Raw genomic sequence first — 16,868 nt, forward strand, 5'->3', positions numbered from 1 at the left:
TAGGACATCTACTTTGTGCATGACAAGTAATTTTTCCAACAATTGTTTACAAACAGATTATTTCACCGTATCACAATTCCAGTGGGTCAGAAGTTTACATCCACTAAGTTGACTGTGCCTTTAAACAGCTTGGAAAATTCCAGAAAATGATGGCATGGCTATAGAAGCTTCTGATAGGCTAATTGACATCATTTGAGTCAATTGGAGGTGTAACTGTGGATGTATTTCAAGGCAAACCTTCAAGCTCAGTGCCTCTTTGCTTGACATCATGGGAAAATCAAAATAAATCAGCCAAGACCTCAGAAAAAAAAACATGTAGACCTCCAAGGTTCATCCTTGGGAGCAATTTCCAAACGCCTGAAGGTACCACGTTCATCTGTACAAACAATAATACGCAAGTATAAACACCATGGGACCACGCAGCCATCATACTGCTCAGGAAGGAGACGCACATACTTTGGTGCGAAAAGTGCAAATAAATCCCAGAACAACAGCAAAGGACCTTGTGAAGATGCTGATACAAAAGTATCTATATTCACAGTAAAACGAGTCCTATATCGACATAACCTGAAAGGCCTCTCAGCAAGGAAGAAGCCACTGCTCCAAAACTGTCAATAAAAAGCCAGACTATGGTTTGCAACTGCACATGGGGACAAAGATCATACTTTTTGGAGAAATGACCTCAAGCATACTTCCAAAGTTGTGGCAATATGACTTAAGGACAACAAAGTCATTGAGTGGCCATCACAAAGCCCTGACCTCAATCCTATAGAACATTTGTGGGCAGAACTGAAAAAGAGTGTGCGAGCAAGGAGGCCTACAAACCTGACTCAGTTACAGCTTTCTCTGTCAGGAAGAATGGGCCAAAATTCACCCAACTTATTGTGGGAAACTTGTGGAAGGCTACCCGAAACATTTGACCCAAGTTAAACAATTTAAAGGCAATGCTACCAAAAACTAATTGAGTGTATGTAAACTTCTGAACCACTGGGAAAGTGATTAAATAAATAAATCATTCTCTCTACCATTATTCTGACATTTCACATTTTTTAAATAATGTGGTGATCCTAACTGACAGGGATTTTTTACAAGGATTAAATGTCAGCAATTGTGAAAAATTGAGTTTAAATGTATTTGGCTAAGCTGTATGTAAACTTTCGACTTCGTATGTGTGTGTGTATGTATGCATGTAAAAAATAAAGGGAACACAAAAATAACACATCCTAGATCTGAATGAATGAAATATTCTTATTAAATACTTTTTACTTCACATAGTTGAATGTGCTGACAAAAACAAAATCACACAAAAATGATCAATGGAAATCAAATTTATCAACTCATGGAGGTCTGGATTTGGAGTCACACTCAAAATTAAAGTGGAAAACCACACTACAGGCTGATCCAACTTTGATGTAATGTCCTTAAAACAAGCCAAAATGAGGCTCAGGAGTGTGTGTGTGTGGCCTCCACGTGCCTGTATGACCTCCCTACAATGCCTGGGCATGCTCCTGATGAGGTGGCGGATGGTCTCCAGAGGGATCTCCCCCCAGACCTGGACTAAAGCATCCGCCAACTCCTGGACAGTCTGTGGTGCAACGTGGCGTTGGTGGATGGAGCGAGACATGATGTCCAAGATGTGCTCAACTGGATTCAGGTCTGAGGAATGGGCGGGCCAGTCCATAGCATCAATGCCTTCCTCTTGCAGGAACTGCTGACACACTCCAGCCACATGAGGTCTAGCATCGTCTTGCATTAGGAGGAACCCAGGGCCAACCGCACCAGCATATGGTCTCACAAGGGGTCTGAGGATCTCATCTCAGTACCTAATGGCAGTCAGGCTACCTCTGGCGAGCACATGGAGGGCTGTGCGGCCCCCCAAAGAAATGCCACCCCACACCATGACTGACCCACTGCCAAACCGGTCATGATGGAGAATGTTGCAGGCAGCAGAACGTTCTCCACGGCGTCTCCAGACTGTCACGTGCTCAGTGTGAACCTGCTTTCATCTGGGAAGAGCACAGGTTGCCAGTGGCAAATTTATCAATCTTGGTGTTCTCTGGCAAATGCCAAACGTCCTGCACGGTGTTGGGCTGTAAGCACAACCCCCACCTGTGGACATCGAGCCCTCATACCACCCTCATGGAGTCTGTTTCTGACCGTTTGAGCAGACACATGCACATTTGTGGCCTGCTGGAGGTCATTTTGCAGGGATCTGGCAGTGCTCCTCCTTGCACAAAGGCGGAGGTAGCGGTCCTGCTGCTGGGTTGTTGCCCTCCTACGGCCTCTTCCATGTCTCCTGATGTGCTGGCCTGTCTCCTGGTAGCGCCTCCATGCTCTGGACACTACACTGACAGACACAGCAAACCTTCTTGCCACAGCTTGCATTGATGTACCATCCTGGATGAGCTGCACTACCTGAGCCACTTGTGTGGGTTGTAGACTCCGTCTCATGCTACCACTTGAGTGAAAGCACCGCCAGCATTCAAAAGTGACCAAAACATCAGCCAGGAAGCATAGGAACTGAGAAGTGGTCTGTGGTCCCCACCTGCAGAACCACTCCTTTATTGGGGGTGTCTTGCTAATTTTCTATAATTTCCACCTGTTGTCTATTCCATTTGCACAACAGCATGTGAAATTTATTGTCAATCAGTGTTGCTTCCGAAGTGGACAGTTTAATTTCACAGAAGTGTGATTGACTTGGAGTTACATTGTGTTTTTAAGTGTTCCCTTTATTTTCTTTAGCAGTGTATGTATGTATGTATGTATGTATGTATGTATGTATGTATGTATGTACGTACATCACCTACAAACAAGCAAGATTTTTGGCTCTCACAGACCTGTAACTTGTTCTTTAAGAGGCTTCTCTGTCCTCCATTCGTTACATGTATTAATGGCACCTGTTTGAACTTGTTATCAGTATAAAAGACACCTCTCCACAACCTCAAACAGTCACACTCCAAATTCCACTATGGCCAAGACCAAAGAGCTGTCAATGGACACCAGAAACAGAATTGTAGACCTGCACCAGGCTGGGAAGACTGAATCTGCAATAGGTAAGCAGCTTGGTTTGAAGAAATCAACTGTGGGAGCAATTATTAGGAAATGGAAGACATACAAGACCACTGATAATCTCCCTCGATCTGGGGCTCCACGCATGATCTCACACCGTGGGGTCAAATTGATCACAAGAACGGTGAGCAAAAATCCCAGAACCACACGTGGGGACCTAGTGAATGACCTGCAGAGAGCTGGGACCAAAGTAACAAAGCCTACCATCAGTAACACACTATGCCGGCAGGGACTCAAATCCTGCAGTGCCAGACGTGTCCCCCTCCAGTACATGTTCAGGCCCGTCTGAAGTTTCCTAGAGAGCATTTGGATGATCCAGAAGAAGATGATTGGGAGAATGTCATAGGGTCAGATGAAACCAAAATGGAACTTTTTGGTAAAACCTCAACTCGTCGTGTTTGGATGACAAAGAATGCTGAGTTGCATCCAAAGAAACCCATACCTACTGTGAAGCATGGGGGTGGAAACATCATGCTTTGGGGCTGTTTTTCTGCAAAGCGACCAGGACGACTGATCCGTGTAAAGGAAAGAATGAATGGGGCCATGTATCGTGAGATTTTGAGTGAAAACCTCCTTCCATCAGCAAGGGCATTGAAGATGAAACATGGCTGGATCTTTCAGCATGATAATGATCCCAAACACACCGCCCGGGCAACGAAGGAGTGGCTTCGTAAGAAGCATTTCAAGGTCCTGGAGTGGCCTCGCCAGTCTCCAGATCTCAACCCCATATAAAATCTTTGGAGGGAGTTGAAAGTCCGTGTTGCCCAGCAACAGTCCCAAAACATCACTGCTCGGAGATCTGCATGGAGGAATGGGTCAAAATACCAGCAACAGTGTGTGAAAACCTTGTGAAGACTTACAGAAAACATTTGACCTTTGTTATATACCTTTTGTTGGCAATGACAAAGTATTGAGATAAACTTTTGTTTTTGACCAAGTACTTATTTTCCACCATAATTTACAAATAAATTCATTAAAAATCCTACAATGAGATTTTCTGGATTTTTTTTCTCATTTTGTCTGTCATAGTTGAAGTGTACCTATGATGAAAATTACAGGCCTCATCTTTTTAAGTGGGAGAACTTGCACAATTGGTGGCTGACTAAATACTTTTTTGCCCCACTGTATGCATGTATGCAGTATGCATGTATGTATATAACACACACACAGTGTGTATGCTCAATTGTTAGTCATAAATTCATTCATTTTCAGACTATTCACAAAATAATGTGTCTGAGTCATGGCTGAGTAAATGTCAAGCTTAGTCAGACGTAAAAAAAAAAAAAAAACATTTTTTAGAGAGAGCGTCTATTCTTTATGAAGATCTTTAAAAAGAAAAAAAAGAAGCTCTGACGAAGCTAAATAAACTATTGATACTGACAAGAGCAGTGTGTACGTTCTTATTTCCTTTATGAAGACGTCGACATCTCCAGTCCACATCTCTGGATGTTTTCTTCCCTTGCACACACACTCCATCCCCCCTTCAGCAAACCATGTCAGTCTGAACACCTGCCCTCCCCCCTTCCCCACAAGACACACACAGTCACACATAGTCTCATTCCATCTCTGGAGACATGCACCAGCAATCTGCACACCAAAAAAAAAAAGTGTATGTACAGTTCATTCTTCAAAATTAGTCCTAAAATATTGGAATATCATTCACAGGCAGACTTTACTAAATCCATCGTCACCTGGTTATTTCTTGCTAATGAAGGGCAATGTCCGGTTTTGATTTCAGTGAAACATTATCATAACAAAGCACTGAAACAAGCATTTGACCCTTACCAGTGGGGATGACTATTGTGAAAGCACATACAATCTAGATCCAAAATGTAGATAAAGGGGGATCAAGGAAAGGGGATATATAGGTCATATTCAATTTGTGAGTTGGTCCATGTCGTGTCTGTATGGTCATGTTTATCCGTCTCCAGCCGCTGTACCAGTGAAGTTGACCAGACACAGTGGGATGGCAACAAAACAGAATTCAGACAGCAAGAGATCGCAGCGGGGAGATGGAGAAACAGAGGAGACAGGAGGACATGAGTAGAAGACGGGAGGAGAGAGAGAGACCAGCAGATTCTCCTTTGACACTATCCTCTGCCTCCATGTCGGTGAGACGGAGTGTCTCTCACCTGAAATTAAACACAAGGCCAGGTGCCACTCAAATCAGACCATATGTTCACCCCCCCCCCCCCTTACTCCTTTTTGGCCGTAGTTGTGTATTGTGAGGACAATTAAAATCACTGACATTTCCCACCATGGCAGGCAGCGTATAGCTCACTACAGACAGAGGGATGTTGAATATAAATGCACAAGGAGAGAAGGAGAGAGATAATGACATGCTTCAGCTTTCTGTATTCAGAAACGCATTGGTGTATTCGTGTCTTACAATTACTTTCATGTTTTTTCCTTTATAGCGTCCCTGACAAGGGGATGGTGAAGTTAATTATTCTCTGGCAGTGCAGGTGCTATTAGATAACGATTACACCACAGCTGGTAGTGGGGGTGGGGATACTACTTGTCCGGGGGTGGGGGTGGGGTAGTCAGTGTCTTGCTAATAAGGTGGTTTTCATCATTGCGGGGGTTGGGATTTGGGACACGAGGGGGAGGTTGTTCTTGAACGGTTGTACATGGCTTAGGTGAGAAGGTCTGGGAAGCGAGTCACTGGGGAGATGGACGGGGGAGACGGGGTTTAACGACGGGGAACCTGCCTGCTGATCCTCTCTGAAAGGTCAGGAAGGCCAGACTACTGTCATGCTAATAATAGGATTTACAGTATATTGCTGCTAGTGCTAACTCTACCTCTCCGGCTCCCAAATGCCCCTCACGGTCTCAGCTTGCGAGTAAGCATTTCATTGTACTGAGTACACTACGCTGTGTCCTGGGCGAATGACAAATAAAACTTTGATTTGGCCCACTACCATCTTAAAATGGGAATACTGGTAATAAAACCCAACAAAAGAATACAACTCAGTAAACCTCAATAAAAAGAGGGAGATATTGAGAGGAGGCAAGGTGAGTGGAGAAGGAAAGCAGGTTTGTCCAATAATAATTCCTAGCTGTGTTGCATATAGCCTATTTAGAGTCCCAAATGGTGGCCCCCATTCCCTGCATAGTGCACTACTTTTGACCAGAACCCTATGGGCCGTGGTCAAAAGTAGTGCAGTACATACAGTACCTACAGAAAATATTCATAATCCTTGACACATTTTGTTGTGTTACAGCCTGAATTCAAAATGGATTAAATAGATTCTCACCCATCTATTGCAGAGAAAAAACATGTTTTTAGAAATGTTAGCTCATTTATTTAAAATTAAATACAGAAATCACTCATTTAAATAAGTATTCATACCCCTTTGCTATGACACTCCAAATTGAACATAGGTGCATACAATCTCCTTGAGATGTCACTACAACTTGGGAGTCCACATGTGTCCAATTCAATTGTTTGGACATGATTTAGAAAAAGAACACCTGTCTAGATAAGGTTCCACAGTTGACAGTGCATGTCAGAGTAGAAACTATACCATATAGAGTCCAAGGAACTGTCTATAGAGCTCCGAGGTATATTGTGATAAGGCATATATCTGGGGAAGGGTATAAAACAATTTATACAGGGTTTGAATGTTTCTAAGAGCACAGTGGTGTCAATCATTGGGGAATGAAAAAAATATTGAACTTACCAGACTGCCTAGAGCTGGCCGTCCAAACAAACTGAGCAAGAAGGACATTGGTCTGGGAGGTGACCAAGAACCCAATAACCACTGACAGAACTACAGAGTTCATTGGCTGAGACGGGAGAACCTGCCAGAAGGAGAGTCTCTACAGCACTTTACCAACCTGGGCTTTATGGTAAATTGGCCAAATGGACGCCACTCCTTAGAAAAAGGAACATGACAGCACACCTGGAGTTTACCAAAAGGCACATAAAAGACACAAGGCAAATGATTCTGTGGTCCGATGAGACACACATTTAACTCTCTGGGTCTGAATGCAAAGTGTTATGTCTGGTGAAAACCATGCAGAGCTCATCGAACACCATCCCTACTGTAAAGTATGGTGGTGGCAGCATCATGCTATGGAGATGCTTTACAGCAGCAGGGACTGGGAAACTAAGGATAGAAGGAACAATGAATGGAGCCAAATACAGGCATATCCTTGATAAGAACCCGCTTCAGAGAGCAAACGATCTTAGAACGTAAATCTTCCCCCCTAGTCTAACAGCACAATGACCCCAAGCATACAGCCAAAGCAACGCTGGAATGGCTTCAGAACAAGAATATTCAAGTCCTTGAGTGGCCCAGCCAATCCCAATGAAAACCCGTGGAAAGGCTTGAAGATTGCTTTTCACCGCCGCTCCTCATCTAAACTTAACAGAGCTTGAGAAAATCTGCAAGAAAGAATGGGAGGAAATCCCCAAATCCAGATGTGCAAAGCTGATACAGACACACCCAGGACGACTCAAAGCTGTAATCACCGCCAAAGGTACTTCTGCAAAGTATTGACTCAGGGGTGTGAATATTTACAGAACCAGTCAAAAGTTTGGACACACCTACTCATTTCAAGGGTTTTTTATTTTTTACATTGTAGAAAAATAGTGAAGAGAACAAAACTATTGAATAACACATATGGAATCATGTAGAAACCCCAAAAAGAGATAACTGTAAAATATATTTTATATTTGAGATTCTTCAAAGTAGCCACCCTTTGCCTTGATGACAGCTTTGCACACTCTTGGCATTCTCTTAACCAGCTTCAGAGGAATGCTTTTCCAACAGTCTTGATGGAGTTCCCATATATGCTGAGCATTTGTTGGCTGCTTCTCCGTCACTCTGCGGTCCGACTCGTCCCAAACCATCTCAATTTGGTTTAGGTTGGGTGATTGCGGAGGCCAGGTCATCTGATGCAGCACCATCACTCTCCTTCTTGGTCAAATAGCCCTTACACAGCCTGGAGGTGTGTTTTGGGTCATTGTCCTGTTGAAAAACAAATGGGAGTCCCTCTAAACCCAAACCATAAGGGATGGCGTATCGTTGCAGAATGCTGTGGTTGCCATGCAGATTAAGTGTGCCTAGAATTCTAAAAAAAAAACAGACAGTGCCATCAGCAAAGAACCCCCACACCACATCCTCCATGCTTCACGGTGGGAACCACACATGCGGAGATCATCCGTTCACCGACTCTGCGTCTCACAAGACACTGCGTTTGGAACAAAAAAATGTCAAATCTGGACTCATCAGACCAAAGGACAGATTTCCACCGGTCTATTGCTTGTGTTTCTTGGCCCAAGCAAGTCTCTTCTTATTGGTGTCCTGCAGTGGAGGTTTCCATGAAGGCCTGATTCATGCAGTCTCCTCTGATCAGTTGATGTTGAGATGTGTCTGTTACTTGAACTCTGAAGAATTTATTTTCCAGATTGACTGACCTTCATGTCTTAAAGTAATTGTTGTTTCTCTTTGCTTATTTGAGCTGTTCTTGTCATAATATGGACTTGGTCTTTTACCAAATAGGGCTATCTTCTGTATACCACCCCTACCTTGTCACAATACAATTGATTGACTCAAAACGCATTAAGGAAAGAAATTCCAGAAATGAACGTTTAACAAGGCCCACCTGTTAATTTACATGCATTCCAGGTGACTACCTCATGAAGCTGGTTGAGAGAATGCCAAGAGTGTGCAAAGCTGTCATCAAGGCAAAGGGTGGCTACTTTGAAGAATCTCAAAAAAAAAAACAAAAAAAAAAAACTTTTTTTTTATATATATATATATATTTTTTTTTGATTTGTTTAACACTTTTTTTGGTTACTACATGTGTTATTTCATAGTTATGTCTTCACTATTATTCTACAATGTAGAAAATAGTAAAAATAAAGAAAAACCCTTGAATGAGCAAGTGTGTCATATTTTGACTGGTACTGTATATAAATGAGATCTGTATTTCATTTTCAATAAATTTGTAAAAAAAGAAATGTTAAACATGTTTTCACTTTGTCATTATGGGATATTGTGTCTAGATGGGTAACAACAAAATGTGGAATATTTCAAGGGGTATGAATACTTTCTGAAGGCACCGGAGGCAATAGCATTCGGAACGCAATACTCGTCTGTTTCTATAGAGACTGCCGAGAGAGAGCGCCTGTCATGTCACATTCTGCTCCATAAATGTCACTTGGCAGCACACCTGCTGCCTGGTTATGCTAAACAAGCTGCTCTAACTTTGATTTCGAATGTGCGGGACGCGAGAGAGGGCAAAGTAACTCCGGCATGCCCCTAAGCTGTCACTCCCAACCCACCAAGACGTAGGTTGATGACTAAGACGCTGACTGGATGCGCCATGTATAGGGAAATATAGGAAAGCTGCCCCTGACCTTCCTCTTGGGCAAATCAGCTCAAAGGGAAGTGGAGCTCACATGTCAGAGTGAGTTATGTTTTTCTGTGGCACATTGTTGTGTCTGTGTGTGTGTGTGTGTAGTGCAGTGAGGTAGACTGCCACTTGTTCCGCCTTGTGCTCATGGGAATGGATGTGTCCCAAATGGGACCCGATTTTCCTACGTAGTACCAGTGCACTAATTTTGACCAGGGCCCATACGGCTCTAGCCAATAGTGCACTACATAGGGAACAGGATGCCATTTGGGACTCGGACAGTGTGTGCTGTTGAACGTCAGAGAGAGCACTCACCCCTGGTAGCGTCTTCTGCTCGTGCAGTGCATTCTGGGCCTTGAGGGCAGACTCTCGTTCGCAGTATGTCAGGAAGGCACAGCCTGGTGGGAGGATTGAGGGTTCATTATACCATTTAAACAAAGATCACGAGGTCTATAAGTGGAATGTATTAGTTTACCGTGATGCAACAAATGGGCAGAGAGAAAATGCAGCAGGTTGCACTGTGAGTTTTAATATTCTGTTGTAGAAAATAAATGAATATAGGCTACTAAGCCTATGGATGGGAGAAGTTACATGTTCTACAATGACACCCATTCCCTATATAGAGCACTACTTTAACCAGAGCCCTATGGGCCCTTGTCAAAAGTAGTGCACTACATACAGAATAGGGTGCCATTTGAGATGCAACCATTGCTTCAGCTGGTACAACCACAAAGACAAGCTGGAAGGTGCACTGATGAAACACATTTATTGCTGGCCAGAAAGACTTAACTGCCAGTGGCCATGCACCTGTTACATAGGTCTCGTAGCCTAAATATGCTCAGTCATATAGCCTAAACAACGTCTAATCCCTGACAGCAGGACTATGTATTGTAACTAAGTATTTCCGTGCGCTTTACAGCCTAGCCTATACAGTGTTGTCTCCTCTCCCCTTACCTTTGTGCATCCCCGTGTACTTGTCCTTTATCACTGTCAACTCATAGATTTTCCCGAACTGTTCGAAGATCGGTTTCAAGTCCTTCTCCTCAAGATTTCGGGGTATCTGCCCAATGAAGAGCTTGATTGCGTCGGCCTCCTTCATTGACACGGTGTGGGAGCAGGGATGTGCGCACCGAGGACGGACACTGGAAATGTGGTCAGAAGGAGCGGGGAGGACCTATAGATATTCGGATAATGTGGAGATGACCGGCAAAGGTTTCAACTCGGTCCTGGAGACGAGGAGAGCGAGGGAAGGTGTTTAGAACACAACGACAGAGGAACAGATGAGAAGAAGAGGTCTAGTCTAAATTATTCATTTATTCTTCAAATGCATAGCTACTTTCATTTTCTTTCAATGTTTTGAATAGCAGGAGCTATCACGGTCATCGGTTGGTATAGCCATGCAAAATATATTGGAATGTTGCAATTATAAATTAATTGCAATGGTTTTCCCTGTAATTGTTTGTAATCAGTCCCCGCACCAAAAATAAACAAATCGGGAAATTGATGAGCTGATAACCTATTATTAGGTTCTGACTAACATCGTTGTTTACACGGGTAAATTAATGTAAATAAACAGACATCGAAGTACTCCTTTGTTCAACCCTCTATGGGTCTAAACTGCTTGTTTAAACCCATAGGCTATACTGTCACGTTGTGTCAACGTATGGCGTGTTTGGTCCCTTTGTCAAGATGGGGTGACGATAACAATGAATTGAACATAATTGTACATACGTTAAGAGAAAATCCTCACCTACTATTCCTCCTTGATCCTCTCCTTCGTCTCGCAGTTAGTTGAGAGCAGAATCACCCGTTCTCCTCTGTCCCTTGTCAAATAGGGTTTATTTTCGGTTTCTGTCTATTCTCCTGTTCAATTAAATTTGTCTAATGTAGGACCCCTCTGAATCCGTGCCTTGACAAGTTACCCCCAAAAGAGCGCACCGAACAAATCCAAGCGACGACGTCCTTTATCCATAAACATGAGCGTGTGATGCTTTATCTCGTAGTTTTGATTTGTGTTACGTGTACAAACCCGATGTTCCACTAAATACACACAAAATTGGATTTTCGAAAAAAAAAATGACAACCTCTTTGGGATTTCTCAAGCGTTTTGTGGTTATAATAAAAGGTTCCCTATGGTCCAACACAGGAAATGGTAGACTATTGCTGCCGCTCGCTCCCGCGTTGGCTGGCTCTGTGTACTCCGTTGCCTTTGACGTCGTAAACCGGTGTCTCCCTCCCTGTCGATCTATATGCTCCCTTAGGTTGTAACAAGCCGTGATGTCTGCCGTTAGGAAGCGTCTAAGAATTCTACCAGGACTGGTCTTAAGACCACATTTCCTCCATTCTCTTTTTTTGACTGTGCAGAATGAGACAACATAATGATACAAAATCGATTACTTAATCATATAATACTTAACATTTATTGGACTAAATTATACTTTTATAATCTATGAGAGGGATTTTTGGTTTTGACATGTTTTCGTCCTTCCTTTCAGCCATGCACTTTTTGACGGTGCCTGACATCAAGGGATGCAAATCTGTCTTTTGTTCTAGTAGTGAGAGCTGACCGCGGTGCTGAAATGGTTGTAGACGCGGTCGCTGACAAACTTCGATTGACAAAAAATAAATAAAAACATACATCTCTTTAAAATTTGACATATGTCATAAGTCATTTGAATGGTTCTGCTGCACACACCCACTTTACCCTCAATGAGCGAACATGTAAATAATAGGCCCACATGACAGCATTCACTTATGCGCACATACCTAATCATGGCACTTCAAATAAACAGGTACAGGACAAGATTTTCTCACAATGAAAAACAGATAGTTGTATGAGCTCTTGCCGAAACCCCGACTGGGTTTTTCCCAGTTTTAAATAGCCAGTGGTGTTTGAATCTTTTTTCCCCCTCAATATTTATTGTACCCAACCCAAACCATTTCTTAAATTTGCCATCTATCATCCCTCCTTAAATCATGTCCCCACTTCCATCCCTAAGCACATGCATGGACTAAGAACTTTAGACTAAAAACTTTAGAGTTTCTTACTCATCTTGATGATACAATACAATGGTTGACATTTAGAAAATAGTTGAAATTGGCAGGTGATTATTTCAGATGGTGCATGTCAATTGACAAGAAGAAGAAAAAGTTAGGCTTAGGGCTTGACTTGAGCAGGGGCTCACTTGAGCCGAGTACCTGCACCTCACATTTTCTACTGCTTGATGTCAGCGGTGACATTCTCAAGATAGAACATTTTCTGTAAAATATAAAAGTGTGATCTATCCAGCGAATATGAATATGATGATCCTATCAACACAGTTGGGAGTACCTAGACTGTCACTCACTGCCTCATAATGCATCAACAATGGACATGTCAGTTTAAGGTATAAGCAAAAGATACAAGTAACTGAGCAATAAAAAGAGTTATGATAATACATATTTTATTGTGTAAAGAGAAGCATACATATTATTGCTTTTATTTGAATCAAATCTGTTAATTAAAAATACATGGTTTAAATGTACAGAATTTTCCAAAGTAGAATACTGTGTGTGTGTAAGTAAAACAGAGAGCTTAACCTGTCTGGTCGCATGTTTGCGGCACCAAGCTCACTCATTCTGGCTGTACTTCCTGTCCCTGGCTAAGTGACACAACCACTCTGCTCCCCTCTGGTTCTCCTCCTCACTTTGACCTCTCTCCTCAAGAGACATTCAAAGAGATGGGACAAAGTTACACACAGCAAATCAGTCATAACAATACAGCCAGTTGGCCAGTTGAGTTTAGCAGGTACACATTAGGCTCAATGTGTCCCCAATGGGCCCCTATTCAATTTATAGTAACCTCATTACAGTGCTATTGCGCACATCGCATATGAGCCTAGGATATCAACGATGCAAAGTGGGCCTAGTGTGAATGATCATGCAATTCTATGTGAGTGACTTATTGAGTAAAGTATTTGTCATCATTTAACTTGAGCGAATCACACGACCGCAAGGCATTGCTCCAAATGGAGGCATGACCCGGGCAGGAACTTGTGCCAGTGTGCTAGCAAAAACAAAACTTCCAGCTTGCTAATTAGCAAAGAAAATAGCTAGCTAGCCAGCCAATGGCTTCACAGAGAAGAAAGCCTACACCATTAAAATCTGTGGTCGATGTGTGTCGCATGGGGAGGGACTATCCCAATAAGAGTTACAATCTCTTTATTGCCAAGACATCAGACCACTACAACCAAAGATTGTATATTATATTGACAAGATAGTAGATATACCACTCCAACAATGGAAATACATGGAAGGCAGGGGGGGAGGAAGCGAGATCAGGTGGGATCATTCTAGCCAATGAAAAAGGAGATAAGTGTGTGAAGAGGCCATAGAGCTAGACAGAGGACTCATCTTTGCCTCAATGGCGCTATAATGGCACAGCTACAATCTTTATTGGCTCAGAGGATTTCCCACCCATGGCGGAATTGTGGAAGCCTTCAATGGCTGTATCCATGTTAAAACGGTGAGGGCAGTAACCATGGTAAAACGGGTTATGTCCATGATGACTCCACTAGCTCTATGACAACAGGCACTACTACGATATAAAGTACATTTTTTCAAAGTTGCCGAAATGCCATTCGTAACAACCTAACCATTATTAGACTTACATTAGATCAAATAAGCCTCAAGTAGCAAATTAGCAATAAAAAAAATGTTGACCAAATTCGACACTCATTTACCTCCATACAAAAATTACTCAACTTGTGGGCTTATTTTTCGTGGACAGATTTTGGAATGATTAAAATATTTTGCATCGCCCTCTCTGATACGACAGAGGTGCACAAGACACATGGGGGAAGCTGTAGGGGGAGATGATTGGTTGGTAGATTAAGCCAATGCCTATCACGCCGGGAGATTCACATCTTTCTTATTGGCTAACGAATGCTTAGTTTGACGTATTGGTCAACTAGACCTTCCATGCATTTGGGCAGAAGTGTCTGGGAACGAGGTTACCTATATAGTGCACTACTTTTGACCGGGGTGCCATTTGGGAAGCAGCCTTAGTCAATCATACCACCACCATGACAATATCATTGTGGTTCTTCTCAAATAAGACACATTGCACCACTAGAGGGTGCTTGAATAACTACGTACAGTATCTTGACTTAAATTGTTTCACAAACCTGTGGAAATGATCAATAAAATTACTTTCTTCAACTAAATTATGGCCAACACAAGGCCAGTCATACATGGGAGCTATCCCAGACACAGATTATGCCTAATCCTGGACACACAAGCATTTTCAATAGAGATTCTCACTTGAGCTAGAATTTTAGACCATGATTAGGATTCATCTGTGTCAGAGAAACTAACCTGTATTTAGTATTTATTTAGCGGTGTTAAACGTTTCATTACCCGGGTTAGTGGATGTTGAGGAGATATCGGTCCTTGTTGTCTCGTCACTCATGCCAGTAGTTTCCCACTCCTTACACAGGTCACCATAATCACTGTTAACAGGAGAAAGGAAAGATGGAAAGAAAAGAGGTATTACAACAGAGTAAGGCAAGGAAAAAAAAAAATCAATAAAGCACCTAAAATAGAACAATACACGATAAATGAAGCTAACCATTATCATAGTAAGGGCAAATGCTCAGATCCAGAGCTGGACATCACTTCACAGTTGTTTTATGAAAACAAAAGGTTTTCACCTTTTTAACAACCGGTAGGGCTACCTGCACTATTGTTTCTTTTTTTGTCGAGACCATGGTAGGTTAACGCTGCAAGTCATGTTTTTTTATTTTTTTTAAGTAATGTTGCTCTCATGGAATGACCTTCCATGAGCACTACACCGATAAAGGACTAAATGAAGGGCTATTTGAACATGAAAATGTCAGAGGGATGCATTTCATTTAGTTAAATTAAAGGTTATGTAAAATATACATGTTTTTTTTATTTTTTATAACATTTTTGTTCTTTGATTATAGGTACACTTAGTGTGGTTCTCTCTTATCGTTTTCCATTCAACATTAGTAACAACGTCACTATTTTGTCGGATATTATCCTGTACCTATATTTGTCCTATATCTTTCATCTTTGTGCGTCAATCCCTTTTTCCTGAATGTGCCAGCGCCTGGGCCACGTTCAGTTGCAAAACGTTCTTGAACGTTGCATATAGAAATTCAATGAATAGGACCGAGTTGATTCCTTCATCTACATGTCGGTGTAGCCATGTCTGTCCAACATAGCAAATTTCTATCTGAACGGTACGTCCTGCTGAACACGCCTCTGACCTGCACAGTTCGAAAACGCGCACACGAAAAACCTTTTTTATGCAAGGTTCTGCGCACTGATTGTACACAACTTTAAACATTCGTCAATACCTTAAAATTACAATGCGGGGCCCTAAAGATGAGCAGGGAAACGTCCCATGCTCTCGTCAGATAAGGAGGCACTTATGAATAGGCAACAAACAGTAAGCTACACGTCAACCAAGACCGTGCGATGCAAAGGAACAAACGCGGTGTGCTTTTTATTTCACTTTTACATTTAAAACACTATGCTGCGTGTCTCAAATTGCTCAGACGTTATCCGACCGTTCTTCCGATTAGCATATGTTCTTATTGCGAGACAAATGCCTATGAGAACCTTTACTGACATCTAGCGCCCGAGTACTGAACATTGCCCACGTTTGTTTGTATACAACATACACATCTACAGTATGTCTAATATTACCCTACACTTTGATTACCATTTTATATAGGCCTACGTCATCCCGATTATTACTTATAGCAAAACGGAAAAAAACGTTTTCACATAGTGGTCAGGGACGACACACGGATGCATTTCGCAATATGTAAAATGATCACATATAGTTTGGTTGTTTTTGTGTAGCTCCCCTTACTGAAAAAAATCCAAAATTATACAATGATCTGGTCTATTTCCAATTAACTTTAAAAAAAAAAATACTTCAATTACATTTCAATAAATGTCTTCATAACATATTATTCAGTGGTGTAAAGTACTTAAGTAGTATTTGGGGGTATCCGTACTTTACTACTTATATTTGACCTGTACTTTACTACATCCCTAAAGAAAATGTACTTTTTATTCCCTACATTTCCCTGACTCAAAAGTACTCGTTACATTTTGAATGTTTAGCAGGACAAGAAAATTGTCAAATTCACACATTTATCAAGAGAACATCCCCTGCTGCCTCTGATCTGGCGAACTCACTAGACACACATGCTTCATTTGTAAATTATTTGAGTGATTGAGTGTGGCCCTGGCTATCCGTAAATAATAATAAAAAAACAAGAATGGTGGTCTGGTTTGCTTAAGACAATTTCAATTATTTATACTTTCACTTTTGATAAAATATATTTGAGCAATTAGCTACTTTTGGCACAAGTATATTTAAAACAAAATACTTTGACTTTTACTCATGTAGAATT

The 16,868-nt window shown here is 41.9% G+C and overlaps 1 protein-coding gene across 5 annotated transcripts in view; it reads right to left on the minus strand.

The window, feature by feature from the left end:
• LOC135550114 (CUGBP Elav-like family member 3) overlaps positions 1–16,868 on the minus strand; it is a 63,185-nt gene that overhangs the window by 12,186 nt on the left and 34,131 nt on the right. For 2 of the 5 annotated variants that reach the window (XM_064980617.1, XM_064980616.1), the window contains exons 2-4: positions 11,186–14,924; positions 10,390–10,661; positions 9,751–9,833 (exon numbers count right to left, since the gene is read on the minus strand). In XM_064980617.1, the coding sequence (XP_064836689.1) occupies positions 9,751–9,833; positions 10,390–10,534 (228 nt within the window). In that variant the 5' untranslated portion in view covers positions 10,535–10,661; positions 11,186–14,924. Of the gene's footprint in view, positions 1–9,750; positions 9,834–10,389; positions 10,662–11,185; positions 14,925–16,868 lie in introns of those variants that run through there. The other 3 variants (XM_064980614.1, XM_064980612.1, XM_064980615.1) reach the window with 2 other exon arrangements.

The sequence above is a fragment of the Oncorhynchus masou genome, chromosome 12, assembly GCF_036934945.1.
Source record: "Oncorhynchus masou masou isolate Uvic2021 chromosome 12, UVic_Omas_1.1, whole genome shotgun sequence".
Taxonomy (NCBI): domain Eukaryota; kingdom Metazoa; phylum Chordata; class Actinopteri; order Salmoniformes; family Salmonidae; genus Oncorhynchus; species Oncorhynchus masou.